This window comes from Fusarium solani (genome assembly GCF_023522795.1).
Source record: "Fusarium solani strain SB1 chromosome Unknown bctg00000012, whole genome shotgun sequence".
Lineage (NCBI taxonomy): Eukaryota > Fungi > Ascomycota > Sordariomycetes > Hypocreales > Nectriaceae > Fusarium > Fusarium solani.
Window position 1 is genome coordinate 1,640,408 of NW_027072146.1, and position 27,859 is coordinate 1,668,266.

General features: G+C 51.9%; 8 protein-coding genes across 8 annotated transcripts; 4 read left to right on the forward strand and 4 right to left on the reverse strand.

Moving 5' to 3' along the window:
- Positions 1 to 96: 96 nt before the first annotated feature.
- MRS44_016558 (uncharacterized protein) lies at positions 97 to 4,864 on the forward strand (the record flags this gene model as incomplete). The annotated part of the gene is made up of 3 exons (XM_065618072.1): positions 97 to 1,528; positions 1,577 to 2,639; positions 3,202 to 4,864. The coding sequence occupies 3 exons, from the start codon at positions 97 to 99 to the stop codon at positions 4,862 to 4,864; spliced, it is 4,158 nt and encodes a 1,385-aa protein (XP_065474144.1).
- Positions 4,865 to 5,543: 679 nt separating this feature from the next.
- MRS44_016559 (uncharacterized protein) lies at positions 5,544 to 10,701 on the reverse strand (the record flags this gene model as incomplete). The annotated part of the gene is made up of 5 exons (XM_065618073.1): positions 5,544 to 6,001; positions 6,558 to 6,811; positions 6,867 to 7,143; positions 7,347 to 7,729; positions 8,264 to 10,701. 5 exons carry the CDS (start codon positions 10,699 to 10,701, stop codon positions 5,544 to 5,546), a joined length of 3,810 nt encoding a protein of 1,269 aa, XP_065474145.1.
- Positions 10,702 to 11,506: 805 nt separating this feature from the next.
- MRS44_016560 (uncharacterized protein) lies at positions 11,507 to 13,647 on the reverse strand (the record flags this gene model as incomplete). The annotated part of the gene is made up of 4 exons (XM_065618074.1): positions 11,507 to 12,309; positions 12,354 to 12,634; positions 12,691 to 13,479; positions 13,541 to 13,647. The coding sequence occupies 4 exons, from the start codon at positions 13,645 to 13,647 to the stop codon at positions 11,507 to 11,509; spliced, it is 1,980 nt and encodes a 659-aa protein (XP_065474146.1).
- Positions 13,648 to 14,225: 578 nt separating this feature from the next.
- MRS44_016561 (uncharacterized protein) lies at positions 14,226 to 16,296 on the forward strand (the record flags this gene model as incomplete). The annotated part of the gene is made up of 9 exons (XM_065618075.1): positions 14,226 to 14,398; positions 14,448 to 14,593; positions 14,641 to 14,784; positions 14,832 to 14,893; positions 14,941 to 15,004; positions 15,052 to 15,650; positions 15,703 to 15,833; positions 15,881 to 16,129; positions 16,182 to 16,296. The coding sequence occupies 9 exons, from the start codon at positions 14,226 to 14,228 to the stop codon at positions 16,294 to 16,296; spliced, it is 1,683 nt and encodes a 560-aa protein (XP_065474147.1).
- A 168-nt stretch (positions 16,297 to 16,464) lies between these two features.
- Positions 16,465 to 16,845, reverse strand: MRS44_016562 (uncharacterized protein; the record flags this gene model as incomplete). Its single annotated transcript, XM_046284160.2, has 1 exon — positions 16,465 to 16,845. One exon carries the CDS (start codon positions 16,843 to 16,845, stop codon positions 16,465 to 16,467), a length of 381 nt encoding a protein of 126 aa, XP_046130853.1.
- Positions 16,846 to 18,293: 1,448 nt separating this feature from the next.
- MRS44_016563 (uncharacterized protein) lies at positions 18,294 to 22,627 on the forward strand (the record flags this gene model as incomplete). Its single annotated transcript, XM_065618076.1, has 10 exons — positions 18,294 to 18,819; positions 18,868 to 18,918; positions 18,968 to 19,241; positions 19,292 to 20,126; positions 20,670 to 20,819; positions 20,871 to 20,907; positions 20,952 to 21,417; positions 21,467 to 21,625; positions 21,904 to 22,089; positions 22,489 to 22,627. The coding sequence occupies 10 exons, from the start codon at positions 18,294 to 18,296 to the stop codon at positions 22,625 to 22,627; spliced, it is 2,823 nt and encodes a 940-aa protein (XP_065474148.1).
- Positions 22,628 to 22,995: 368 nt separating this feature from the next.
- Positions 22,996 to 23,888, forward strand: MRS44_016564 (uncharacterized protein; the record flags this gene model as incomplete). Its single annotated transcript, XM_046280124.2, has 2 exons — positions 22,996 to 23,173; positions 23,242 to 23,888. The coding sequence occupies 2 exons, from the start codon at positions 22,996 to 22,998 to the stop codon at positions 23,886 to 23,888; spliced, it is 825 nt and encodes a 274-aa protein (XP_046130850.1).
- Positions 23,889 to 24,186: 298 nt separating this feature from the next.
- MRS44_016565 (uncharacterized protein) lies at positions 24,187 to 25,442 on the reverse strand (the record flags this gene model as incomplete). Its single annotated transcript, XM_065618077.1, has 3 exons — positions 24,187 to 24,869; positions 24,917 to 25,254; positions 25,300 to 25,442. The coding sequence occupies 3 exons, from the start codon at positions 25,440 to 25,442 to the stop codon at positions 24,187 to 24,189; spliced, it is 1,164 nt and encodes a 387-aa protein (XP_065474149.1).
- Positions 25,443 to 27,859: the final 2,417 nt, after the last annotated feature.

The window sequence follows — 27,859 nt, forward strand, 5'->3', positions numbered from 1 at the left end:
GCTTTATGCATCTTGAACATCTTCCCATGCGACAACGGATCCATGATCAACGCCGGGGCGCCAAATTAAAGACGACTGTTGAAATGCATCTTAATCATGATGGATCATCCTGAGCGGGAAGGCTCCCAGAAGTCTATTCCCAGCTCCGACTTAAGCCAGCCGGCAACGCCCTCCATCGACATGCAGCACGCAGCAACGTATCCATTGCAACAACCATACACTCAGAACGATGGCTCTCGACAACCTCAGAATCCAGGACACCAGAGTCAGAGTGCTGCAACAAGTGCCAGTGGGGTGTCAGCGTCCCCGGATGGGCTTGACAATGGTAGTGGACGTAGTGGCGAGGTTCCGAGCCCTTCTCTGCCCCAATTTATGCCGAGCACCCCTCCCAAGATTGGGACTCGTTTTTCCTCCAGGTCCGTGAGGACCCTTCGCAATTGGTTTTCGGATCACGAAAGCCACCCATATCCGTCCCCCAAGGACGTCGAGATGCTTCAGAGTCAGACCGGTCTTTCCGGGCAGCAAATCACTAACTGGTTGGGCAATTTTCGACGACGCTACAAGTTCCGAGCCTTGCGACCAGTGTCGCTCGATATCCGCAACTGGGTCGAACCCTCATCCAGCAGCCAAGGTGTAATGAACATCCCGCCGAGGCGTCCGACACCCGTTCCAATGGAGCACATGGACCCTTTGCAGCGCTGGGAGAACTCACCACCCCAGCATGAGGCGGCAGCCGTGTCTGACATCTCCCGGGCCGTCGCGGCAGCCGTTGGATCACCTTCGGCTTTTTCTCCGGCACGACCACGTACATCTGAGTGGTCGAGGAGTTCGGCCGGGACTGCATCGTCTGTCAGCAGCGCAGGGACGTCCTGCTCCAGCAGGGGCTCTGGATCGCAGCTATCGGCCTCCTCCCACGCGTCTCATACTTCTCTGGAGTACTTGAAGCGCAGCACGAACCGTAGGAGGCGTGGCACGGCACATCGGCGACAGAGGGGAAATTGGTTAAACCGGTCCCAGGTATCCGGCCGTTTCCAGTGCACATTTTGCACTGAATCATTCAAGACCAAGTACGACTGGGAGCGCCATGAGAAGTCGCTTCATCTATCGCTGGAGGCGTGGGTTTGCTCCCCTAAAGGATCGGTAGAGACACACCCCGACGAGGGCGTGCTCTGCGTCTACTGTGGTGATGCCAACCCGGATCAGGCTCACTTAAAAAAGCACAATAATACTGCCTGCATAGAGCGACCATTTGAGGAGAGGACGTTTTACCGGAAGGACCATCTCCGACAACATCTCAAGTTGGTGCATGGCGCCAAGTACGTCAAGTGGCCTATGGAGACATGGAGAACCGCGATTAAGGACATTCGCTCCCGTTGTGGATTCTGTGGCATTGAGATGGAGTCGTGGAGTAGCAGGACTGATCACTTGGCCTCACATTTCAAGGACGGCCGTACTATGGCAGACTGGACGGGTGACTGGGGGTTCGAGCCTTCGGTCATTGAGATGCTCGATAATGCCATACCTCCATGTGAGCTCTATATCATAACTTCTCGTGTTATAGCTAATTCCAATATAGATCTCATCCATTACGAGAAAAACTCTCCTCTGCCTTTCTCGGCTCTGGCCGGTCCCGCAGACACGCCAAGCAGTGCTTACGAACTAATCAAGCTGGAGTGGGAGTATTACATGCGAGACTACCATGATACTCACGCCGAGGATCTATCTGACGAGAAAATGCAATACGAGGCTTGCTCAATTATTTTTGGAGCCGAAGCCATCTCGGAAGACCACCCATGCTCCGCTCCGTCATGGCTGCGCGACCTTTTGATGGCGAATCACGACGTCACCGAACAGGCACGCATCCAACCCATGAATCAACTTACCAAATCTCGCATGAGCCCGCTGAAGATTAATGGGAAGAGGAATATCTTTGAGGGCTGTGAATTAGAAGGGTCGCTCTGCCGGTATATCGGCATGCACATCATCTTGGGACTGCAGCTCTCTGACCATGACCTCCAGCAGGAAGCGTGCCATGCCATCAGTCGTCTCGAAACTCCTTCTCCAAACCCATCTAAGCGCTTTACGGAATTCCTGGTGAGACTAATCTGGGATTCTACAGAATGGCTGGGGCCTTTGAGAGAACGAGGGCGGTTCTACTCCGAGAGGGAAATGACAGATGAATGCCCTCATCCGCTAGACATGGCCCACCTCGACTCTTTCATGGGACAAGCTTATCCGATAGATCCTCAGCAGGGTCCCTTTGGAATATTCCTACCAAGTGAACTACCTAACCTGGTGGCAAGCTTGGAACAGTCCGAAACTTCTCAGCTACCAGCGAGCCTGCTCTGGACCCCGGCCCTGGAGACTGCCCAACCTTCCATGCAGCCTTTTGTTGAGCCGTTTCCTAGCCGCTGGGCTCCCACCATGAGCGAGTCAACATTCAATTCCTCTCATCTCAACCCGAGCATCAACTCGATATCCGTCACCCCTTTCTTCCTCAACGACAACAACAGCTACCGTCGGCTGACAAGGGAATTGTCCCGCTTTGTGGTTAGTTGCATGTCGCCCAACAACCCGAACAGCCATGTACCGAGTGACGAGGAACTAAAGTACCAAGCGCGCTGGATTCTTTATGACGAGTAAGTCCTCTATGCCTCTGGTTTGGAAACATTGAGTTGGGCTGACATAGCGAAGCGATGATCCTTGGAACCAAACCCCTGTTGATAACGTCGAATGGCTAAGCGAGTTCAAAAGGAGCGTCGGTCTATCGGTGGATGGTTTGAGCCAGACGACTACCCCTTCACTGCCCAAATGACACAGGACATCCATGCGGCTGGGTTCGCTCAAATTTCTATTAAATATCATTGATCCATTAAACCATAGAGAAATCATCTCTTATTATTATCCCTCGAGGCCTATATAAGTATGACAATGCCCACAGGCAATACATCCGTCATGACCAGCTCCTATCTCGGCTTCGGGAGTTGCCAAGAGAGTTGGTGTGGCCGCCTTCAGCCGCCTTCAACGATCAGGCTCTCAAATCAGGCTCTGGATTTCCAATAACCTTGCGCCACTCAGGCATGCAGAAAACGGCAAGGGATTACCATTCATCCGAGCCGTTGGAATCAATCACAAGACTCCCCCACCTAAGCCTTGCGGCCTAAAGGCACCTTAGCGCCGTATTATTCGAGTTTCACCAAGGCATCAGCCAACACTTCTATCAACCACCTTCTGGGCTCTTCCTGCGACTCTAATACGACGTCAAAACGCGCAGTACGAGCCAAACCCCGATACTCATCATCGCGTCGACATGCGGCTCATCAACGTGCGGACAATGGAGCTGGAGGAGTTCTATGGAGACCAGATCCCCAAGTACGCCATACTCTCCCACACTTGGGGACAGGGCGAGGTCACATTTCAAGACTGGAAAGATCTCGACCTTGCCTCCCAGAAGGCGGGTTTCGTCAAGATCCTCGGCGCTTGTCGACAGGCCGATAAGGATTTGCTGGAGTATCTCTGGATGGACACCAACTGCATCGATAAGACAAGCTCGGCAGAACTCTCAGAAGCTATCAACTCCATGTTCGCCTGGTATCGCGATGCCGAGGTATGCTACGCCTTTCTGGCTGATGTTCCGCCCGTCCCCATCGGTGGCCTGGACCGCTTTATAGACTTCCGCAAAAGTCGATGGTTCACACGGGGATGGACCCTGCAAGAGCTTCTCGCGCCACGGGAGGTGGTCTTCTATGATCAAAATTGGCAGAAGATCGGCAACAGGTCGGAGTCGTTGGAGGAAGTGATAGCAGCCATAACGCAAATCAACGTCGACTTCATTGCGGGTCGATCCACTCTCATACATGCGAGCGTCGCCCAGAAGATGTCATGGCTATCACGACGGGTTACTACGAGAGTCGAAGACATGGCATATTGCATGCTTGGAATCTTTGACATCAATATGCCCCTGTTATATGGCGAAGGAATGAATGCCTTTGTCCGCCTGCAGGAAGAGATTTTGAGGACATCTACCGACCATACCATCTTCTGCTGGACTTGGGTCGGGTCCGTACCCCAGACTTGGACCAGCATGCTAGCTCCTACTCCGATGGCTTTCGAGTTTTCTGGTGGTTACTACGAGCCCACAAGGAACTCTGAATCACCAGAGATATCCCCATACTCACTCACCAATGCTGGTCTCTCCATCAAGCTTCCTCTCGTTTCAGCTTGGAACTACTCGCTTGCCCTTCTGGACGCTTATCACCCCAGGTCCTACCGACAACCTGCCGTTCCTCTCCGCTACGTTGTCGAGTTCGGGGTCTTCAGGCGCATACCGTTTCCTCCAGGTCCTGTTTTTATCGAATCGTGGCTCCCAGACCCACCTCGCAATGTGCTCGTGAGGGCGAGGCCGGACCCATTTCACTTAGAGCTAGAACTTCCCATGCCAAGACTCCATTATGGCCTCCTCTTTACTGCCTCCACCAGTGCGCTGTGGGACTTATGGCGCTATTTAGTACATGCAAATTCGCCTTTTCTTACGGGCGTCAAGGAGGGTTCCGTTATTACATATCCTCAAGGCTTGTGGAACAGCCAGCGAAGCTTGATCATGTTTCCCACCCAGCATAGTGGGCCGAAGAAAGTGTTTGCCGTCATGGTAAAGATTCGAGTCCAACGCGGTCCAAGTCTCATCATGTCGTTTGCAATTCGGATACGTAAGTCAGGCGAAGCCCTATGGTTCTGCCGGCTCCCCCCTCAGCCCGTACGGGATGATGTTGAATATTTGCCCATCGAGCAGCTGGAGGGTTTCAAAAAGAGGTCTCGGATCGAACCGAAGGCATCATGTTCTCAGGCCATCGGGGATTTCATCTAGATATTCTCTCCGAGCAAAACATTTCTTCTGACACGGTAGTCCGCTCTGCTCATCTCTCCACTGAAAAGGATTCACGAAAAGAGGTCTGATTACTGTGATTAGGTATCGAAGGAATGAGTAATAAGTGTTAGAGTTGTGTTATCGTCGGGCTTTGAAAATACTCAAGTCAGCCAATGCTCTCCCTGCTGACATCGGGCATGGATTTGATGCCTGCCCTCTCAAGATACATATTACATTCGTGTTCAGTGGGACTGTATGTCTTTCGTTCTTGGCCCAGAGAGTTACATATAGGTATTAAGGATAAGTTTATCGGGACTTCTCGTCTTGCAGTAGGTAGGGAAAGGAACATGTCTCTATCAACTTCGGGCTTTAAGGCCTCAGGCCTCCTCATACATTCAGTCCTATAGAGCACAAATGAGAAATACGATGATCAGGGCGAAACATTTCGCATTGAAACAACACTCTTTGTTGATGTGAATGATGTGTCCAAAGGAGGCCATCAGACATAGTGGCAAAGAATGTGGCAACTCCGCATTAGCAGCCGCTTGTGAGTCCAGACCTCGAACAGCAAATTGGTAAGCTTGAATGCGGTCAATTCTATGGGTGACCCCGAGGAAACTGAGAAGGGCGGATCCATTTTCATTATCACTCGAAGCTCGCACGAGTATGACAATACTATCTACACAATTTCAATCGTGCGGTAGGAATCTTTGCTCCACGGTCGAGGGATCCAGTCCCGAATTAACCACCCTGAGCCGGCAATGTCACCATCGTCAGATACAACGGCGTACCCAACGCGAGTGTAGGCCACAGTCTCAGAGGTTTCCGTAGCTTTCTGCAGTACGATGCCACATATGTTTAGTTCCGGGTTCCTACTGACAGCTGAGGCGATTGCGACGGGCATAAACCAGGAATCAAGACAGCCATAGTCGTCGATGCCACAGTCGTCGAAAGCAAGGCCCTCATCACTGTAGGACGGTTTGAGAGCAAAGTTTTCCCATTTAAGAACCATCTCTCTAATGCCAGGAAACTTGAACAGAACTCCAAACAAGGTCAAGCGGCCACCGCAAAGTTGACCGAAGGGATCTCCGTTGCTCAGCTGAGTTTCCACGTTCAGAACATCAGCCAAGGGGGCATCTATAGTTTCTATACAGGCTAGGATTGCTCCTTTGACTGAGGCCCAAGTCCAGGAGGGGGCTAAGAAATGCGAACCTCGAGTCAGCCATGATGTCTACGGCGAGTAACACGGAAGAAAATAAGTGCTTACCAATATACTCTTTATAACGCCAAGTTTCCCCTTGTATTGTTATATTGCCGACAGATTCGATAGGGCGCCATAATAGACCAGAGTGCAGATGATTTTCCCATATTCCAGCAAAGTATTTACTCTGAGTGAACTGCGAAAATGCTTTCGCAACTCCACAAAGAGCAATCAGCTTGTCGCTATCCTTAGTCAGACCACACCTGCTGTATAAGAATATCATCTTGTTCCAGTTCATCATCAGGCCCGCTTCATTCAAATCACCTTTTCCAAGGGTGATCTTTTTGGTTAGAAACAGGGACCTATACCTGCCCAATGCCTCTTCAGATGGGAAATGCTCAGTCAAGATTGTTTCTCTGCATTCCCAGACTGGAAAAGGTGCCATATGGATCGTTCGAGGACTAAGTTCCTGTTCTTGGGCCACCCACGCACGTCGGTAGAGCGGGCCAAACTCGGTGAACAGACTGGCGAAGTTCGGACACAATTCGACCTTCTCGGCATCATCTCCGTCATTCCAGAAGGATTCAACTGTAAAGGAGGCTCCCTTGGTTGGATCTCGGTTGCAGAAGAGGCCTCGATTGGATGTCGATTGAAAGCTGGCTGCCAGGTTGCATATCCCGTTTGAATACACGCGGTTCATTTGTCCTGACTCAATAACCCAGTCCTGAGGAGAGTCTTGGACAATACTTGCAACTGATTATCAGACTGCGATACTTCGGGAAGGGTGCGAAGATAACTTACCACAGCGAGTCAATCCAGAGATACTGACCACCCAATCGCCTGGCCGCCACGATAGCCTCCTGGAAGCATTTAGGGAGCTCAGTGAACTGTATCTCACGCTTCAAAAGAGTCATATTCTGGGTAGTCAATGTGAGAAATTTTTCAGTGCCCCAGACATGGCTCAGGGTGAAGTAGTCCACTCTCCGGCTTTGGATACGTTCCTGCAACTCGTCTCGTTCAATGAGTCTAATGACCTCGGATGGGTCAATTTGAATCAGACGACTGGGAAGCCATCTATCTGTGCCCTCTTCATAAGATTTTCGACAGTTTTCATGAGACTTTATACAAGTGGACAGTGCATTTTGATAGAACTGGAAGAGACTAGCACTGTCAATATTGTTCCCTATCGGATGCGGCAAGGGCCTATCGTTTCCTAAAAACGGCCCAGGTTAGTGACTCTCACAACATTGTTCCCTCAGCCTCCTTGGGATATTTACTCACCTTTGTGACGGTGGTAAGGATTAAATTCTAGGTAAGTGAATGTGGTGCTTAATTCAGGTAGAAATAGGAATCTGATTCCCGTAGGCTCAAAGGAAGCCGCCTCCTCAAAACGAAGCCAACTGTAAATCGTGAGAGACTCCCTGGGGTCGTAATGTTGCAGCTGATGGCCATCGGTGCTGGGGCAGACGGTGTGCCCAAGGTAGGAGGTTATCGCAGTGTAAAGTCTAGTACAGATCTCACAGCCCCTTTGGGCCTGCTCCCTCACGTACTGGCCTGAGACTTCGGACCATACATCAACGTTCTTGGATATCTTGCTGAGGTCCTTAAGAGATACACCTCCAACCTCGTTTTTGAAGTGCTTTGAACATTCGAGGCAAATCATTCTAGAACGATAGTAAGATATGGTCTGGGGGTTGATGTGACTAACGGTGACTCCGTTGCAGGACGGGAGAGTGAGACACGAGGCTAGTGTCGAAAAACCATGTCCCCTCAAGATTGATGCCTAAGGCGCTTCTGCTTACTCAGCCAGTTTCTTCCTCTGTGATCAGAGAGAATGCCAGGGTCAAGCGTCACATGAGGACAGCTCGTTTTCCGTGATAGTCCGGTACAGGCCGTTAGATGCAGTCAGCACCAGATTTCGTTTCTAAGACTTAGTTTCTACTGTTCTAAACTAAGTCCATGTAATGGTTGTTAATATGTCTCACTTTTTGATTTACCATGGTGTCGCCATTGTCTACCAAATGTATTAAACCTCACTCTCAGCTAGTTCTCTTTCGCCTCATTCACTGGGCTTCCAAACTCTGGCTGCCGCCCGCCAATCTTTATTTAATATATAATAAATCTAAATATATAGCCAACTGAAACCATGAAGATGGAGTGCCTTAAAAAGGCCTCAGCATGTTCAATGAAGTACGTACTTCTTCAGACTCCTCTTCCCTGCTTTCCACTGTTCAGCGGCCCTCCCATTCATGTACCCGCTAATATACACATCCCCCACAAAGCGGTATTCACCACGGGTTCCTTCAGGTCTCAATAAGATAGGTGTCGAACAACCCAAGGGCACGACAACTTGGTCCCCGGGGAGCATGAACCCTGCACCCATTCCTACCCTCTTTTCCTGTGTGATACAGAAGCACCGCCCCATCATTCTATCACCAAAATGTCTCTGCAGATACTCCCTCCTCGCCTCAGGCCGCACCGCAACTGCCACGTTGAGGTAGTCGTACAATGTCCGATCCAGGGGTAGATATGGCAGTCGCTCGTGGATCAGGTTAGCAAAAATGCTGTAGCAGGCTGTTCGCCACTCGCTCGGCCAGTTGTATGGCGATGGGATCTGTCCGAGTGACAAGGTTGTGGCCAGATCCTCCTCCGCCCTCTGCCTAGATTCATCGTCCTCTTGTCTGAAACTGTCGAGAAGAAGAGCCCTCCAGTGCAAAAAGGCCATGAGGTAGTCTCCCAAGTTGCAGAGTGTGCCGACTGCGATGCCTTTGTTCTTTATTGTATCGAGTGGAATGGCTGATATTTCCAGCTTGTTCAGCCGCTCATCGAGGAATGCGCAGCGAGCCTTGGTGGAACCTGCTGCAGAGAAGCCAAATTTGCAGGCCAAAGACGTCGTTTGCGGGATATGCGACCAGTCCGGGACGAATGAGGGTAAGTTTGCTGAGCTCGTGTGTACCGGAAAGTGTATGGCCTCACAGATAACGTCCAGACATTGTGTCGTCTTGAGGAGATAGTCAACGACCTCCGTGTAAACATCCTTGACTGGGAGGTTATAGTCGGCACGGAACTCGTTGCGTATCTCATCGGGCAAGACGCCAAGAAGTCCAAAGAGCTTGTCTCTTGGATCCGAAGCAAGCTTTCTTCGACACGCTCGCAGAATCTCAAGCAGAGCTCCTTCTCCATCCTCCATGTAGGCTCGGAGGTCAGGAAGGCTAGCCGGACCTTGGTATATCAGAACCTGAGCGTAGCTAAACTGATCCGGTGAGATCACGGCGCGCCTCCCTTCAATCTGGTCATTTCGAAAGGCCATGTCGTCCCGGTGCTCGCTGAAGGCATCTGACGCCAGTTGATACGAGTCCCAGGAGAGCTTGGTAGTTCCGCAATAGACGTAGATTTCTCGTGCATTGAAGACCTCTTGAACAACCCACAGTCGTCTCCAGTAATCTCTTTCGAACAGAGATACCACGGCCGCGAGGTCCCCGTTTCTCGCTCCAGCTGTCAAAAGGCGCGAGACCTTGTCTGGGTATTTGGCCTGGGCAGCTACTTGGCCAAGAAAATCCACGGCGCTCGAGCTATCATCTTCCTCAGGGCCCAGCCAAATTGCCACAGATTCGGCATTCGAGTAGATGTCTGGCATGAGCTGGACCTGCTGAGCTCGCTCATCCCGATTCTGCTGGTCAATAGAGAGGGCATCCACCCACACCAGTACTGACTCTACCCTTTGGCGGAGTGCTTGAAAGGCGCCATGAAGGCTAGCAGAGACAGAGATAGGACACCCTTCGATCTCGATCCTACGCGTATCCCTTGGGTCTCCCCACGCGTACGACACGGCGATATATCGAGGAGGATCCTCAAGTGACACGTGGATGATTTCGCACTTGATCATTGTCTTTCTTTCCGGGGAGATCCTGATCAGTCTGATGGACTGCTCCTCAAGTGGTCGGTACTGATACGCCTTGTCGCCAAGAAACGACGACCCGGATATGTTAGACCAGGATCGTCTCGCCCAGTCGCTGTAAGCCGGAGTCAGGCTCGGCCTAGAGGAGTTGGGAATTCTCTCGCTCTTTGAACGTTGCAGCTGCGTAGAAGGAAGTCCGAGAGGGGAAACATTCCGGACGTTGGTGGGAGGAAAAAGCATCTCTTGATCGCTGCTTGGGTTTGACACCTCTGGCGTGATCGGTCGAGACTTGCGGTTTGTTGAAGATCTCTTCCGCCCCCCGAGCGGCGGCGGTGACTTGGGAGGCGGCACCCTAACGTATGCAGCGATAGTGTCATCCGGGTCGTACTCCTCTGCGGGCTTAACACGACGCCGCCGACTAGGTCGAGGAGGAGAAGGAACTCGAGGGTCCTTACTGGTACTGGTTCCTGATTCTTCCACGCGGCGGCCTTCGCGGATAGTTTGAATGTATACTGGAGGGTCACCAGAAGCAGCTCGCTGGCGGCGTACTGGTGGGGGTGAAGGGGTCTGGGGAGTTATAGATATGTGCCTAGGAGGCCTTTCTCCTTTCATAGTATATCTATCATCATCGGAATAGTATTCACCTCTTCCAGGAGGGTATGGGGGTGGAACTGGGAGGAACTCGGGCCCTGAAGGCGTGGGGCGGAGGTGGATGCGGCCGTATCTTGGCTCGCCCATGATGGTTGAGAGGTGTTTGTGATGATATGTGCTAGTGTTTTTCGTCTCTGACTGGTAAAAATATGCTTCGCTTGGTCTAATATGCGAATCCTAGACCTAGAGGTACTGATAAGATGCAGTTGAAGCAATTCCTAATCGGAGCCTGATTTCACCCCAGCCCGTCAGCAAAAGGGCTGAGGGACATCTAGAGATAGTCCAGGGTCAGAGCGGCAAAATACCGGAGTCCGGGCCGGAACAAACAGCGCCCGGTTTATCTCCATGGGGGTTGAAAATGTCAATGGAGACCGAGGCTGATTTTGGAGTTGGCATAGACCACCAAGGCGGCCAAGGCAGAAAGATCAGTCCAACCAACGTGAGGCAGACCAGACACACTCGGTTTTAGATCTAGCCAAAACTGTCTCCTTTCCTTTCTGGATCTAGGATTCAATACTGGGCTTCTTGCTAAAGACCCATTATCGTGCTGGCTGGCTCATCAATGCGGGGGCGGCCAGGCTGCTAGGCCCGCTCTCATGGATCACGCCACTCCTCATTGAAGCGGGGTTGACAAGGGGGGGCAGCCCTGTAGGCTCGATGAGTTGGCAAGGATACGGTGAAGTTACACCTACGGGAATTTAATTATGGTAAGAAGCGAGAGCACAGGTCAAAGGCCAGGCCCCTTGAATGTCGCAAGCCCAATGAGCCAAGCTTGGTTCAAAACAGGCCCCCTTATGAGAAGAGTCTGTCTACTCAGTATCCCATTTGCTTAACTCTTATTACAATTTATTCATCATTATTATAGAATGTTCGTTTCTCCTTAGTGTATATGCTAATAGTGTATCATTCCATTATCACATCCGCCCTGCTCGGGGTTCATCGGGAAATACCCATCCCCAAGGAAACTGTTCCAAAACATCATGGCCGCGGCATCATCTGGGGCACTTTGAAACAAATCGTTGAATGGGATCGATGGATCCTGGAATGAAGGAACCTCCATGTTGTGAAGCGCGGGGTCAATAGCAAATGCTTGATGATCTGGTGCCGGTGGTTCCCTCGAAATGGCGAAAGGGGTGATGGATCGCTCGTGTCTTGACTCATCGACTTGGAGGTTCATCAAGGGTTCTATGATTTCATCCTGCCCCATATGTAGGCGCGAGAAACTCTCTCCACATCGACTCAACAGCCTCTGAAGCACAGCATGAAACGTGGCTGGAACACGGAACCGCGATCCATCAGCTGCAGTCGCGAGACACGCGAGTATGCGACGAAGCATGTCTATCGCAGACATGTGATCCCCCTTTGACATGTATCCCACCTCGGAAGAGGGTCTATTAAACACCTCTAGCTTGATAATGACGACAACAGCGTACATCATCCTCGTAAAGACAATCACGGGTACTTGACGTAGACCGTCGCCCGCGAGACGAAGGAACATGTTGATGAGGTTGTGCGCAATATCTAGGCACTCTATCCGCGCGTCAACAAACTGCGGCGAGTCTCGGGTAAAGACGTCTGTGGAGGGTAGTGTGTGGATTGCATAGGGGGGTCGAAAGTCTTGAAGCTCGTGGTTGTCGTAGAGACCGGGTTCACAAAAGTTGAGGAGGATCATGTAGTGGTGTATTTCAAGTGTTTCTACTACTGTTAGCGGGAGTTAAAGAGTGAGCAGCTTGTCTTACCAGTCATGATGTCGTCGGGGAGGTTTCGCCTCCATTCCTTGACTCGCTCGAAGCCTCCCTTGAGAATGATACGAGTGCGTGCGTCTGAAAAGTTGATCGATGAGCCCTCATCTAGCCCAACCATGGTGAGACTCTCTTCAGCGAGTCTCTGCAAGCGAATCCATGCTGCTAGGCGACGGTCCCCAATGTGTGCAATGGACCGAGGATCCAGGATGTTTGTGCAGTCCCTCACCCAGGAACCCCAACGAAGGGTGTTTGGTCGACGGAACGCCATCGCAATACTGAAAATGGAGGTTAGGCTACAACTCATTCGTGGGAGAGGGTGACCAATCTGTACCTGGAGCAGAGCAGGTAGCAAGCAGAAAATGTCCTCGCTGCCTCCAAATATTCGCCTGTCTGTGCAGCCTCGCTATCAGAAGACGGAATCTGATACCGCTTGTCATTTGAAGACCGTAAGTCAATCACCATGGTCGCTGCAATATTGACAAACTGGCCAAAGTTGAGATCTTGGAACCTGTCCGGAGGATGGCTCCAAGTCGCGAGAACCAACGCCGCCTGGATGAGATCGAGCGATTTCCGACCAAAGATCATGGCCTGCTCCATGACATATCTCTCTGCATCTTGGACCAACGGTTTCCAGAGACTCGGCTTGAAACTGCTTGAAGCCGTCGCCAGCATCGCCCGGAAGAGCGCAGGGCGATGCCGTTGCAGGGCGCGCCAAGAGAGGGGAACCGGGGGTAGAATTAGGGGATACCGCGGCAGGAGCTCAGTGCAGAATTGAACACATAGTTCTTCGGCTAGGGATTCTTCGATAATTCCCCGAGCCACGGGATCCTCCTTGGCGGGCAGTTGGTCGGGGATCTCGCGGGAGACTGGGTGTCCTGGGGATGTGGCCGGGATTCGACTAGGAGCCAGTAATTGCTCATTGGCACTTGCCGGAGTCGTCGAAGCTTCCGAGGTCGAAGGGGTCCAAAGTTCTGCTCTCTGTTCTCTTGCAACAGATCGCTGAACCTCCTCGAGCTTCTGCTCCAACTCACGAATCCGCGTCTCATTGCGTCTTCGTCTCCTCTTTGTCGCAGGAGCGTGGAACACGCAGTCGAGATCCAGCTTGGTGCATCGAGTGCACCTTTTGGACAACAAGTCCGTCTCAGAGGGGTCCGGAATGCACTTGATCTTCCGCCTCCTACACCCCTAGCATATGCATTAGCTGACGACTCTTACTGCAGGGAGACGGGAGTACCTCGCAGGTGCGGTTAAGGCGCGTCTCCACCGCGCTGTCTCCTGAAGGACTCATGGTATGTACTTGGCTTTTGTTATGAGGGGACAAGAAAATGCGGTAGCGGCCAAGGAATCAGGGCCGCTCTCGACGTCCCAAACACGCTTTTTCAGAACGGAGCGCGGCCTTTAATAACGAACCGCCCACCGATGCTAATTTACGCCACGGCAGACTAACCGCAAAGATTACTAAGTATGGTAACCTTAAAAAAAGCTAGTGGATACGTCGATCAATCTCTTTAGTGCTGACCACTTAGGACGCGCAACATGATCAGTGTACGGTTGCGATAATGGACGTCATCAGGATGAGGCTGAGCCCTGCGTTGGACTTGTTTTTTATGCTGAAGGAGAGTACGTTGGTAATCTGATGAATAGTTTGTCATCATATATGCACGGAGAAAGGGACAAGACAACTACCGCTCGTAAGATGAACGAGTCGAGACCAGGTGTAATGCAACGTAAATTCGTCAACCCCAGAAATATAATCAAGAGTTGCTTGTATATAAGAAGTTCTAGAAGAATGTTAATTAGCAGCTCAATCGACACCGATCAGCATCTTGTACCTTTCCTCACTCTCTTTGTCTCTCAACTTCAACAATGGCTGTCAGGCAACTCCTGACAACCCTCCTATGCCTCGCCTCTGCGGTGAGCGCAACCGCCTTACCCAAGGCATCATGCTCTCCTCAGGATCTTCTCAACGAAGCTCTTGAGGCACTTGGAGGCGAAGACAAGATTGGAGAAATCAAGGGGTTGACCTACCACTCCCCACGGTGCGCCACTCATCCCCGAAATCGTCGACCCTTACACTAACTATTTTAGAATCTTCCGCTCCCGCAGCCTTATGCAGAGCTACGAACTCACGAGAGCCGACACCTACGTCGCAACCTCTGGGTCACAGAATATTTCCTTTAGAGTGGACCAGGGGTTCCTGGAGCAGCGGATCGACCGCCGTCTTGTTCCCTCAAGTAAGTCCGGCACTTGCTCAATCTCAACTATACGCTAACGGTTCTAGACCATTGGTATTGGGGATCGCAGGAGCTCAAACCTCTTGAATTTTCACTGGTTGTCAATGAGGGCAAGGATGGGTTTGCTTGCTATGTCAAGGGCAACAACCAGATTTACCTCCCTCAGGAGCTCGCCCCTGGTTACACTGATTGTATGGCTCTTGTGTATAGTCGCTTGCATGATGGCTAACTATCAAAGCTGCCCTGACCTACAACCTTATCGTGCAGGCCCAGATGTTCTCGCCTCATCTGATCTATCGCGTAAGTTTCACTGCATCCCAGTCGAATGGGCTGCTAACCACTTGCAGATGAGGGATACAAAGTCGATTTCGGCCATCACAGTTGATATCAACGGAATCAATTTCCCAGCCGGTAGGCGAATGTCATGCTCCAACATCGATAATACTAACAATCAACAGTCCATGATCCCAGTCGCGAGATCACTGTCATCCTCGACCCCAAGTCCAAGGTCCCCTACATCATCCGCACAGCCGAGCAGCACCCCATCTACGGCGAGTCCACCAAGGACCTCTACCTCTCTGACTACAAGAAGGTCAAGGGCATTCAGTTCCCCCATCTCGTACAGACCATCTACAACTCGACCGCCCAGAACCTCAACCAGGTGCTCGAAGACTTTATCATTGAAGAGGTTACCCTCAACCCCAAATTTCCGAAGGGTTTCTTTGACGGTATCGATGAAGAGAAGAGCTTTGCCCCCAAGACTGGACCGAAGAAGATTCCCGGTGTTCTAGATGGAGTTGTTACCGAGTTCAACACCAACATGCTCGGAACCGCCTTCAAGAACGCTAGTATCGAGAACCTCAAGGTTGAGACTCCGCTGAAGGATCTTCCTTACGTTCACTGGTTCATTGTCGACGATGGCGATGAGATGGGTGTCAAGCAACTGGTCATTGAGTTCGAGAACGAGGTCATTGTGTGCGATGCACCCCCTCAGTGGAGTCAGGCAGTGATGCAGTGGGTTGCTGAGAATCTGAAGAAGCCCATCACTTACGTCGCGGTAAGCTATAGCACGATTTGCTACTACGGGACAGCACATTGACGAGATTTAGCCCACTCACCACCACGGTGATCACGCCGGAGGAACCGCCGATTACGTCGCTGCTGGCGCCAAGCTCATCGTGCCCGAGATGGCCGTCGACTACTGGTCCAGCATCCCCGGTGCTACTTTCGTCACCTTCAAGTGAGTGAGAGGCCACTCAACAAGTAGCCACAACTAATGCGGCATAGCCAAACCCACCCCTATGTCCACCGTGACAGCAAGATCCAGGCATGGTTCAGCTGGGAACAGCAGGCCGTCCATGCTGCTGATTGGTCATATGTGACCATCACCGAGAGATGTCCCACCGCCAACTCTACCATGGTCGCCTTTGAGGCCGATGCTTGGGAGGCGGGATTGGATGCAGAGATTTCCAACCAGGGTCTGATGCGACAGTGGTTGAACCAGATCCTCGCTGATGGCCTGAGCCGTGATGCTATGTGAGTATTGTACAACACATTATTTAGCATGTAGAACTGACCGATTTCCCAGCGTCTTTCCCGCTCACGGCAAGGTCACTCCCCTGTCTGAGCTCATCAACATCACTGCCTTCCCTTACCCCGATTTTGACGTCACCCACTGGAAGCAGGGAGCGGCTCTGTGCTAAGTCCGCGGCCCGGTGGACCTGGAGTCTTTTCAAGTCGATATGCGCGATTAATTCCCCGACCTGACCTGTTCCCTGAGGTCGACTACCTTAATAGCATCTCCACTCTCTTTTTCTCAAGCCCAGCAAAGAGCTAGATATTTTAGAATAATAAGACGTTGTTGTTGTTTCTTACATGCCCATCATGAATATGAGGCTTCCCAGGAAGAAGTTGGTGATGGGAAGCCAATATGGCAGTCCAGCTTTCATTTGACTCCACCATCCAGCTCCCGTAAGAAAGGCGTTCATGAAGAGTGTTGCAAGACTCTGTCGGGTTTGTGGAAGTGTGAGAAGCAAGGCTTCCAGGAGCATGAGGGCTCCCACATAGAACATGTGCCATTTGATCTGATTTTGCTGGCAGAACGGGAAGACGGGATGGAGGTGAGGCGCTGTAAGCTGCGACTTGCGATGAATCTTTGTGTGGAGGGAGGTGAGTGGCCAAGATGTGAGGTGAGGGAGCCCTCCCAGGATGTACTCGCAGATGAGGATGCCGCGCAGGATTGATATTGGCATTATCGATGAAGAATATTTGCGCACTTTTGATTGTGAATGAACAAGAATCACGACCTTACTACAGTTGATGAGAGCTTGCGTTGATATCCATGACGTCAAGTTATTGTTCTCTTGACGCGACGCGACGCGGTCATAGGGTGACAAAATACAGCTGACTCCTCCCGGCGACTGTGACTGGTCAGTGTCTCGCTTTTTTCTTACCCCGCGTGTGTGGTGTTGGTGCAGGGTAGGAAAACTCACTTCACGATGTCATGGAAAACTCCAATTCAGTCCTAATGGGTGGGAGAAAAGGGTATTTAAAAAGCTATCAATTCCATATAAATTGGCTAGCTACATCTATACAAGTGTCAAGTCCTAAATTGACAGGGAAAGGCTCCCTCATCACCGAAGGCGGACAGTGGACTTGAATTGTCAACGTCCTTGGCTGACAATGTGATGGTGACCACTCATTCATAAACCCCCATAATCCTGAAGAAGGGCGGAACTCGGTAACCGACGTACATACATCCAATAAACCCTAGTATCACGGTCACACAACATGTTCATTTCAAGACTATCCGTAAGCATCTCTGCATCCCCCAAGCCAACTCCGTCCGTCGTGGCCGACACGGAATTCGCACGGAACAGCCAAGAGGGCGATCCCCCACAGTAATCCCCATTCTCCCGTGTTTTTTGCACAGCCCCAGCCCTGTGCCACAGAAACTGGGCCAATGGCTGCATTGTCTCAAGGCGCAGTCGCGGAAATGAAGGGGTCTTCAAGTCAGCGCCTTACCCAATCTGGAGTTTCGGAGCGCTGATGACGCAAAGCCGATCTCAGCCCTGGCATTTCCCCAGGCGACCGAAGGCGTCACTCTGCAGTGGACTTGGCCCCTGCACATCATATTCTTGGAATTGAAGACGGATAGGAGTTTCCGTGGCGTTTTAGTAGGTGATCTATCGCTGGTGACTCCAGATGCTGAGAGGCGAGTGCATCATATCACTCACGTGACTAGCGACTGTTAGCTCTGGAACCGCTTGGTAGGTAGACATGCAGAGTAAACAACATTACTCAACTGGATCTGGATCAGGAAAATTGATAGCTATGCAAGGGCTTTATTCAGGAAATACCATATAAGCAACAAATGGCATCAATAGACACCAAATCGCATAGGGAACTGCCTGCTCAGCTGCGCCAAAAGTAAATCCGAAGCCCGGAGTCCGGAGTTCGGAACAATCCCCAGCGGCACAACGCTCCAGGAAGGGACAAGCGCCGTTTCTCGGCGGCCAGTAACACCAGATGAGCCACGACAAGGGTGCAGGCCATCGTCATCAACAACTTCAACTGACACGGCATGAATCTTTGGATATAAGTAGGGCGCCACCGCTGATTCATTCAGTATGGATTCCATTAAGCCACAGAGGTCCAAAACCCAAAATATCATCTTCTTTCTGTTCTTAGTGTCGCCATCATGAGGACCTTTTCCTTGTCTCTACTCTCTCTTGCTTTGAGCTCCTTTGGGCAGAGCCTCCCGACTGAAGAATGTCCCATCCTCGGTCCCGTACTTCCTTCCGGCTTCGATCTTTCAAACAGCAAAGCATTTAAAGATGCCAAGGCCGCATTCCCCAAAGCCATCGAAGCCCTCTTCGAGGCCGGCGTCTTGAACGACACCCAAACCGCCTTCGCCATCGACGTCTTCTCGACTGCGACCAACGAGTCCCTCTATAGCTATTACCACACCGGAAAGGAACTGAAGAGCACATTGACTACGGGCGAGCTCGATGATGGAACCATATTTCGCATCGGCAGTGTTTCCAAGATCTATACCGTCTACTCCATCTTGGCCCACGCTGGTCTGGAGATTTTCAACCATCCCGTTACATTCTACGTACCGGAACTTCTTGGAAACGCGGGAAGCGACCCTCTGAGCAAGATCAAGTGGGAGGATGTCACCGTCGGTGCTCTTGCTGCACAGCAGGGAGGTACCGGAGGAGTTCGTAAGTTGTCTAGCATGGGGTCGCCTCAACACAGCTAACCTCATCTAGCCCTGGAGGCTGTTACGTGTCATGGTTCATCCAAGGGTTGCACCACTGAAGGTATGTTTCATGCTCCCATTGCTTAATCTATGTATAATAACGCGATCAGATTTTCTCGCTACCATGAAGGACAAGAAGCACCCCGTGGCTCTTCCATTCCGGGCCTCCCTTTATTCAGATGCTGGATTCGCCCTTCTCGGAGTTGTGTTGCAGCGCATCACAGGTCTAACCTACAACGACGCCATTCAGGCTGCCCTTGCTGCCCCTCTCGGACTCAACAGCTCCACCACATTCGAGCCCAGCGACCATGATGTCAATGCTCTGATTCTCCCAGGCTCACCGGCTGAGTCTTCGTGGGGATTTGATAACCAAGTCACCGCTCCGTATGCTCCCTCATCTCATATTTCTGATTAGATGCTAACATATTGCACAGTTCAGGTGGCATCTACGCCAACGCAGCCGATCTTCGAAGGCTCGGCGTTTCCATTCTCGAATCCCAGCTCCTCTCCCCGCGTGTGACTCGACAGTGGATGAAGCCCCTCGGTGGTACTGCCTCTCTGACATACGCCGTCGGCGCACCTTGGGAGATCAACCGCCTCACGCTTCCGGTCACTCCCGGCTCCAACCGCACCCGCGTTTCTGACCTTTACACCAAGCTGGGTGGAAATGCTGGCTATGCTGCTGTCTTTGCACTATCGCTCGACCATGAAATTGGATTCTCCGTGCTTGTGGGTGGTCCTACTGCTGTTTCTGACCGCATCCCCCTTCGCGACGTTGTGGGAACCATCTTCGTGCCAGCTGCCGAACACGCCGCCGTTGAGAACGCCGCTATCAACTACGCCGGTGTCTTTGTTGATGATTCCGACGAGACCTCAAACCTCACCTTGACTATCGACAAGGGCCACCCAGGACTTGGCTTGGAGTCGTGGAACGTCAACGGCGTAGACTGGCGAGCCAACCTGACTCTGCCGGGAGCCGACCCAATCCTTGCAGCCAGCCAGACAATCCGCCTCTACCCCCTCGGCGCCGAGACAGAGGAAAAGTCTTCGTCTGGTGACACTCGACGCATCGCCTTCCGTTCCGTTGCCCAGATCAAGCCCATCAGTCCACGAGCCGAAGTCGAAGGAGGCGAAGGCATGTTCGACAATGGATGCCAGACATGGTTTGATGTTGGGTTCTGGGACTCGCTGGATGAGTTTGTCTTTGAGGTTGTTGACGGAAAGGTTGTGAGCGTTGAGAACGCGATTACGCAGCAGGTGTTGAAGAGGGTGAGTGAATAAGGCAGGGGAGCTGTGTTGGGCCTGGGGGAGGGCGGTTTTAGAGGGTGCTTGCATTTGAACCTCCTTCTGTTTTCATTCTAGTCGTATGTATTTATATCTTTGAGTACCTTGACATTGTTGTTTATGAGTATGCATAATGTAGCGGGTTATAGAAAGGGAAGGGTTACTAGAGGAGCGTGGTTATTCGCCAACATATCAATAGAGCAATACCAAGACAATAGCAGGCCAATTATAAGATTGAGAAATGTATCGAAACACAAGCCGGAGCCAATAACCACAACTCTTGTCCCTGACACCGCACATGGATGATCCGCTCCGAGATGGTGGTCTGTCACCCCAAGCTCACTACCCTCAACAAAGTATAGCTCGCCTTCTCCTCCTAACCCCGGATTTCCCCTCACCACGTAACCTTGTACTCTCTTGATAAATACTGTCGTCATGTTGCTTGACTCTTCCCAAGACGACCCACGTCCCCTACTCGGTGCCTTTTCATCATGAGTTCCGAGACTATTGGAGTCTCGTCAACATTAGCTTCCCATGGCTGGGCTACAGGTCAACGTTTACGTCGCAATATCAGTCACGTGGACCGCTGCAACCACCGCGCTGCTCCTTCGTCTCAAGGCCCGGAGGATGACGAGGATGAAGCTGTGGTTTGATGATTACCTAGCGTGCGTGGCATGGGTTCGTTCGTTCGCACTTTGAGAACTTACTTCTTATGGCTGACACATACAGGCGCTTGTTTCGGGCTACAATTCCGTCACTATCTTTTGTATGAGCTGGCGAATCAATTCCGTGTCTCGCTGACAACTGCAGGGGCTGCTCGTTATATGCTTGGCCAGTCGCTCAGTGACATACAAGACCAGGCTCGAGCAGACATGATACGGGAAAAGTCGAGGTTCCTCCTTTGGGTGACTGAGCTCCTCTACGCCGGATCGATAGCCGCATCAAAGTTGGCAATCCTGTCCTTCTACTGGCGTATCTTCCGCTACGCCTCGATCCGCATACCCATTCTCGTCCTCATTGCCGCTGTGTCCATCTGGTTCACCATCCGGACATTCATGGTGATATTCCACTGTGCTCCGGTTCAAGCATACTGGAACAAGACCATTACGCACGCCCGTTGTTTGGTAAATGCATCAAAATTCTTCTTTTGCACGATTCTCATTCACTGTCTGATGGACTGCATCATCTTGGTCTTGCCAGTCATCGAAGTCGCGAAGATGCATCTGCCATGGTCCAAAAAGCTCGCCGTGGTTGGCCTTTTTACGTCTGGAATCATGTACGCATCCTCTCTTCTTGCTACTGCCTGCATCTGCTGACCGGCAAAGAGTCTGTATTGCGTCAGTCTTTATACTGATCCAAGCTATCCACTATGACCCCAATACGAGAGAATTCCCAAGGGAAGTTGCCCTCAGCATGATTTGGGGAGGCGTCGAGATCAACGTGGCAGTCTTTTCTGGCAAGCAAAGTCACAAGATCTGCCTTGAGTGAGCGCTAACACAGAGTTCAGCTTGTCTTCCCATGCTCCGCCCGATATTCCAAAGACTCATTCCTGGAATTTCAACTGCCGAGACTAGTCGCCCGATCAGCTTACCCAGCGTAGTACTCTCGCCGACGCCGTCAAGAGTGAATGAGGCCAAGCAGGACAAGTCGCGCAGGTCGGTGGCTCATGGCTTCGTGGACCATGAACTGGCTACCGTGTCGAGCGTGCCAAGCGATGCATCAAGGCAAAAGAGTCCTCATCAAGCTAGAAATTCAGTTGAAGGTTAAACAACGGTTTGAACTCTCATGACTCCGCCACGACTAAGGCCTTGGAAATTCCCTCGCCAAGCCAGGCTGAGCCGGGTCGATGCCTTGGAAAGGTCAACACCTTCCTGTTGAAGTTTGACTATCTGGATGCTTGGCAACGGTGGTCTAGTCTCTCCCATGTTGAGCAGCCAGTCCCGACACGGTATCTGCGGACAACTGCCGTGTCTTGGGTCTGCCTAGTTTCTGACATTCGGGACCGCCAAGACACGTCTATGTAACGCGCCAAGGCCCTTGGCCGTTGTAAACGTGAATGATCTAGTTGAGAAGCTGACGTTTCCCCAGTGGCTTTGATGATTGAAACGAGACGATAGAGTTATTGCCAAGCCGTCGCAGCGTCACCAACCGCTAGAGGAAGCGCTGCGCCCGTTGCGTTGGGTATCGCCGAGACAGAGTGGGTAAACAGGCTAGCCCGGCGAGAGAGCTTGGACTGGGTAGATCTCTCTTCAATCTCATTTTACCCAGGCCCCTTTTTCCTACGCGTCGGCGAATCAGCGGAGGGCATTTACCATCGGAGCGTAATTAAAGACTCAAAACGGTCCAGACTCGACCGTTTCAGCGACTCATTTGCGATACGAGCCCCTGACAGGGCCAGCGCAGAGTTTACCCTCTACAGCCAGACGATGGAAAAACAGGCCGTTTTTGCCGAGACTGAACAGCAGAGAGAGCACGTGGGCGAGTAAAATGCCTTGTTCGCCAGGGGCACAATGGAGCTGCTTCATGCGCACTGTTGGCTTGTCAAAGGGTAGCCTTGTGGGGTGACGACTCGGTGCGAAAACCCCCTGTAACTTTGGCTCCCAGCCACGAGCTCGCCCTTTGTCGATCCCATTCTCTCGCAAGCGTTGAAAGCCTCTGCCGACGACGCTTCAACTGCGCCTCTGTCTTGGCAGTGACATTATGCTGGTTGAATAGAGATTGTTTCTTGCTAGAGCTCCTACGTACAGCAAAAGTTATAAACCTCGTCGTTTCCTGGGGACGAGAAAGTGGAACATCTCAATCATCTCCATCTGGAACCCACTTTCTACACAAGCCTAAATAACACCCAACCAAGATGCGCGGCCTCCATCTCCTTGCGACAGCGGTGCATGTCACTGGCACACTCTCATGCGCCCTACACGAGAATCACCAACAGCTCGTCAACAGGAAACGGCACGTCAGTCCCCGGGCGGCGCCAGGGGACACGGATTGGGCATACGAGGCGTCCTTTAACTGGGGCCGTCTCAACCCTGGTTGGTAGACCCCTTCTTCCCCCTCGGCAGCTCGGCTAGCAAGCGTGTTTCTGACACCCCTAATGCAGATTATGCCCTCTGCCAGACCGGCACACAGCAGTCGCCCATTGCCCTGAGCCTCAACAATGGGCTGTCGCTGAACCACATCCCCGAGTTCAACTATCCTGATAGCGTGGCGGGTAACTTTTACAACTGGGGTTACGGCCCGGCCTTTACCGTGACGCACGAGGATGGTGTATGGGACCAGAACCCGTCCTTCTCATTCGACAACGAGACTGTCTATCTCAAGGGCTGGCACATCCACGCCCCGGCAGATCATTCCGTGGGAGGAGATCGGTCCAAGGCGGAGCTGCATCTCGTCCACGTTGACGCCAAAGGCCACGAGCGAGCCGTCCTAGCCATCCGTCTCGACCCGGGTAATCGGGACAACCAGTTTCTAGCCCAGCTGCCGTCCATGATCGGCTTCAACGAGACGGATATTACGGAACCGGCAGAGCTGAACCATCGGCTGGCGCTCGAGAGCGTGCTGTACTTTAACGAGTTCTGGACCTACCAGGGCAGCCTGACGAGTCCCCCCTGCCACGAGGGCATCCGGTGGTTCGTAGCTAGGCAAATCATGTTTACGGGCGTGCAGCAGATGAGGGACATTTTGGGGGCGAGCACGTACAGCGCCCGTGCCGAGCAGGAGGTTTGGCTGCACAGGATCAACGAGTGAGGCGCGCAATTCAGGAGGATTCTTGAGTGATGATCTTATCGGGCAAAAAGTTCCAGAAAACGTCACTTACGTAAAACAGAAACGATGCTAGACGAGACATGCGGGAGATGATGCAGTCAGTGCGTGAGGCTTAAGCCACGATCGGGAACAGCAAACCACATTCGATTCAAGGAGCAGGATAGTAACGGCCAATTCAGTTGATGATGATGGCTTCAAAATGTTCATTAGTCTATCATTATTGTACATACGCTCTCTATATCTATGTGTTCGCTTTGAAAAAATCACGAAAAAAACTCCCTTAAACCTGTAACCGGTTCAGAGGGTAGCTCTTGTTGCTCGCATCCAGGAACGTCTTCTTCTTGTCCTGGTGGAAACCGTCGTGCAGGCGATTCACAAACGCCTCGAGAATGGCCTGGTGAAGGTCGCCCACGGGGTAATCCTTGTGGAACCAGTGATGCCTCACAAAGACACCTCCGCAAGTCTTGTCGCCAATGTACGGGGCACCGTTGCCGTCCATGCAGGGGATAGGTCGAAGCTCCTCGTCAGAGTCGTAATCGTAGCGAACGTAGTTGGCGAAAGCAGCCTGCTCGTGCGCCCAGTCCTTTGCCCACTTCTTGCATCCGTCGTACTTCTTCTCGGTGGGACAGGCCTCCCAGTTGGTGAAGAGCTCCTGGGTGCGCTCGCTCTGGCGGGCGACGACGAAGCCGGTGTTCCACATGGGCTTGCCCTTGTGGTCGCGGTTGCGGGGGGAGTCGGGGTCGCTGGCCATGGCGACGAGGGTGTTGTCGGTGATGTTCCAGAGGGACATGAGCCACTCGAAGGGCATGTGGGGGTACATGAAGACGGCGTCGGCGTCGAGGAAGACGACAAACTCGTGCGTCTTGAGGGCTTCCTGGATCATGGGCACCTTGACCCATGTGCCGTGTCGGTCAGAGTAGTTGGGGGCTCGAATGAATCGATAGTCGTAGCCGTGAATCATGGCTGATGCGGTTAGTGAGAGCGCTCTTGAGTGAATCGAGGCGACATACCATAGAGGTAGTGATTCATCATTCCACCAGTTCGTCCAACCATCTCCTTGGGGTTCAGCTTCGATGTGTTCATCATAGCACCGACTCCCTCATCCACGCGAGTGTCGACATCGAGAATGAGCAGCTTCTTGCCGAGCGGCTTCCTCCATCGGTAGTTGTCCTTGGCAATCTCGTAGTTGTACCCCTCCTTGGAAACAAACTTTGTCTCATTAAGATCGTGCAGAAAAGGCTTCCACAGCGCGTGCATCAATCCTGACATGTCATCCGGGGCTGGGACCGGGGAGGTCTTTTGAGGCGGCTGCTCTGGAGCTGGGTCCTTGAATGTTCTGCGGATGAAGCTGTCAATGGGTGCACTGACGTCTTGGTGATGGGGTCAAACTTACGGTAGAGCCTCGATGGCTTCGGCAAAGTAGAAGCCCCACATGTGAATCGCCAAGCCGAAAAGAACCAGCAGGCCTATGGCGATGAAGACGCCTTTCCGCCGATTGAGCCGGCTGAGGAACACCTCGTCCATCATCATCTTCATCTCGACGGTGGTGGTGGCTTGAAGGCGTCTGCAAGTGTCAATCAGTCGGAGAAAACAATGTCTTGAAGAAGAAAAGAATGGGCGTATTAAATGCGCGGTGGCTAAAAAAACGAGTGTGTGTGCGAGGTTCCAGAAAAGACGGGACAAGAAACTGGAGAGCTGGGCGGCCGACAAGCTTTTTGTATAAATGTCACATCATGCAGGAGATTGGCAATCGAGCTCGGCTTTCAGCAGAGAACAGGACCAACAGCGTGTCGCTCAGAGGCACGCACGGCACACAGTGACTGAACAGGACGGACTGGGTGGCTCACCACCATGGCACCACCGCATCAACCGTATACGAGGTGGGTCTGACAGGTCTGTTGCCACGCAGGGATTGGATGCTCCGTAGAGTCTCTCCTCACATGCGAGATGGCCCAGACCCGTCCCTGGCCAAATCTTCTGATTCCCGGACTCCCGATCCGCCTTTCGGACGCTAGAGGACAGATACGGAACGGACCAAGTACCCGCCGCCTGCAGCCTTGAAGAATTGGCTCTTTTAAGATCTCTTGTCATGAGCTTGTTTATCATTTCCACTCTCGATGCAGGCCAAGAAAGGGTTCCAGCATGTCGGTTCATGGCTCTACAATGCTTGTTTACGCTGTGCAGCCTGTGCTGCAACTTGGCAAATGCTTACTTGGAGAACATGTCTTGGGATGCACGTGCTGGATCGGGCTATTAATAGCGTCGATATTTGCCCATCAGCTTGCCTTGACTCGGCCCATTAACACGACCTTTTTACGCCCGGGCCCATCACATCAGACAGCCACAAACCCGCCGGAATCAGCTAGACTACGGGCTCTCCATCTAGAAGCTAAGCCGCAGCCACAGAACACACTAAAATTAATTTGCCCACGATCAACGTTGCATCAGATCAGTACGAGGCACGAAACGTTGGATGTAGACTCCCACAGCAAGGTTGCTCACATCATCAATAGTCTATTGGCTGCGCTTCTACGAGGACCTCCCATGTTCAACACCTATAAAGACCCTGGCGATAGCTCCACAAGGCTGTGTGCTGTACTGTTTCATCTGGCCTCCATACGGTCGCTTTCGCTCTCCTTTCACTCGTTGCCAAGGTTCCTCATTGCAATCTGCTAGCGCTGAAACTACTGCCAGCTCTTCACAACCAACAACACGGAGTTGCGGATAAAGACAATGCTCCGATGCAGATTGATTGTCAGAAAACGCCATTATTGGCGTTGAGCAAGCCACCAACTGACTCGCCTCGACGACTCCTGCATTAAATTGCTGCGGCTCTCAACCAACACCACCTGAGGCATCCATCCATCCATCGGCCACTTCCAAAAAGACCCTCCGTATCAGAAACTCCGTCTGAGCTTTCCCATTCAGGCTTCCTGTGCGACCGTTTCACCTGGCCGAGATGACAGCGCAGAATGCACCCCGTTTCGACACCCCGTTTCGGCACGACGCACCCCACCGGCAACAAAAGGACCGCTAGCGAGCAGTCGAAAAGGGACTGTGGCATTGGCTGCGCCGTTTAGACGGGAACACGACTACTAATAATAACGCCGTCCCGGGCGCTAACAGAGACTTTTTTACGCATCCGTTGCAGTCAATCACCAGTTGCCTCCATACAAAAGGGGTACTCACTGCCCCCTGATTTCAAGACTAAGAGATCCTCTCCTTTTTGCGAATTGAAACAAGCGTCGGAACTTTAAAAAAAATTGCTCCTTGATACGTCTCTCGTTTGATCCTATCGCTTCCGCTAACCTGCGATTTTCACAGAGTGGAACTCGACAAATCGAGCACTGACTGCGTTTCTGTCAACTGTCAGAAATCCATTTTCCCTCCATGTCATATCAGCCTGAAGATGGCTGCGCTTGCCGATCTCACTCTACTGGTCCTGTTCCCTCTTCTACGATATGGCCAATGGAAATGGTGGCAGCCTAATCCAGGGTTAAAGGTAAAAGCCTTTGTAGGCGTACGTACCCTGTACGACGCGTCACTTTTACTCCGCAAAACGACGGGAGTTGCCATGCCTCAATTAACGAGTATCACCATTTGATCGAGATCGAGACGTTTTGTTGGTTGTAGTTGCTGCAACTCGGACTTCCGGTCAGCCACTGCATCACAGGACCAACTTCATCCACTTGAAAATGCACTTTCGTGACATTAACATCTAAACAAAAGATGACTGTAGATTCAATAGAAAAGGGGAGGGAACATCGTATCGACCGAGATATCACAACTGCATCTATGAAAAGGGAGACAGGGAATCTATTTATGGAACCAAAGTGCGACGGCTTCCTCAAACGAGCTGTGTCCCTCCGTCCCATCAAAGGCTACCCTTAGCCGTTGTTTTAAGCTTCTTCTTGGACCTAATGCGAACATAAAGCATGTCCCGTGCCTTGGGA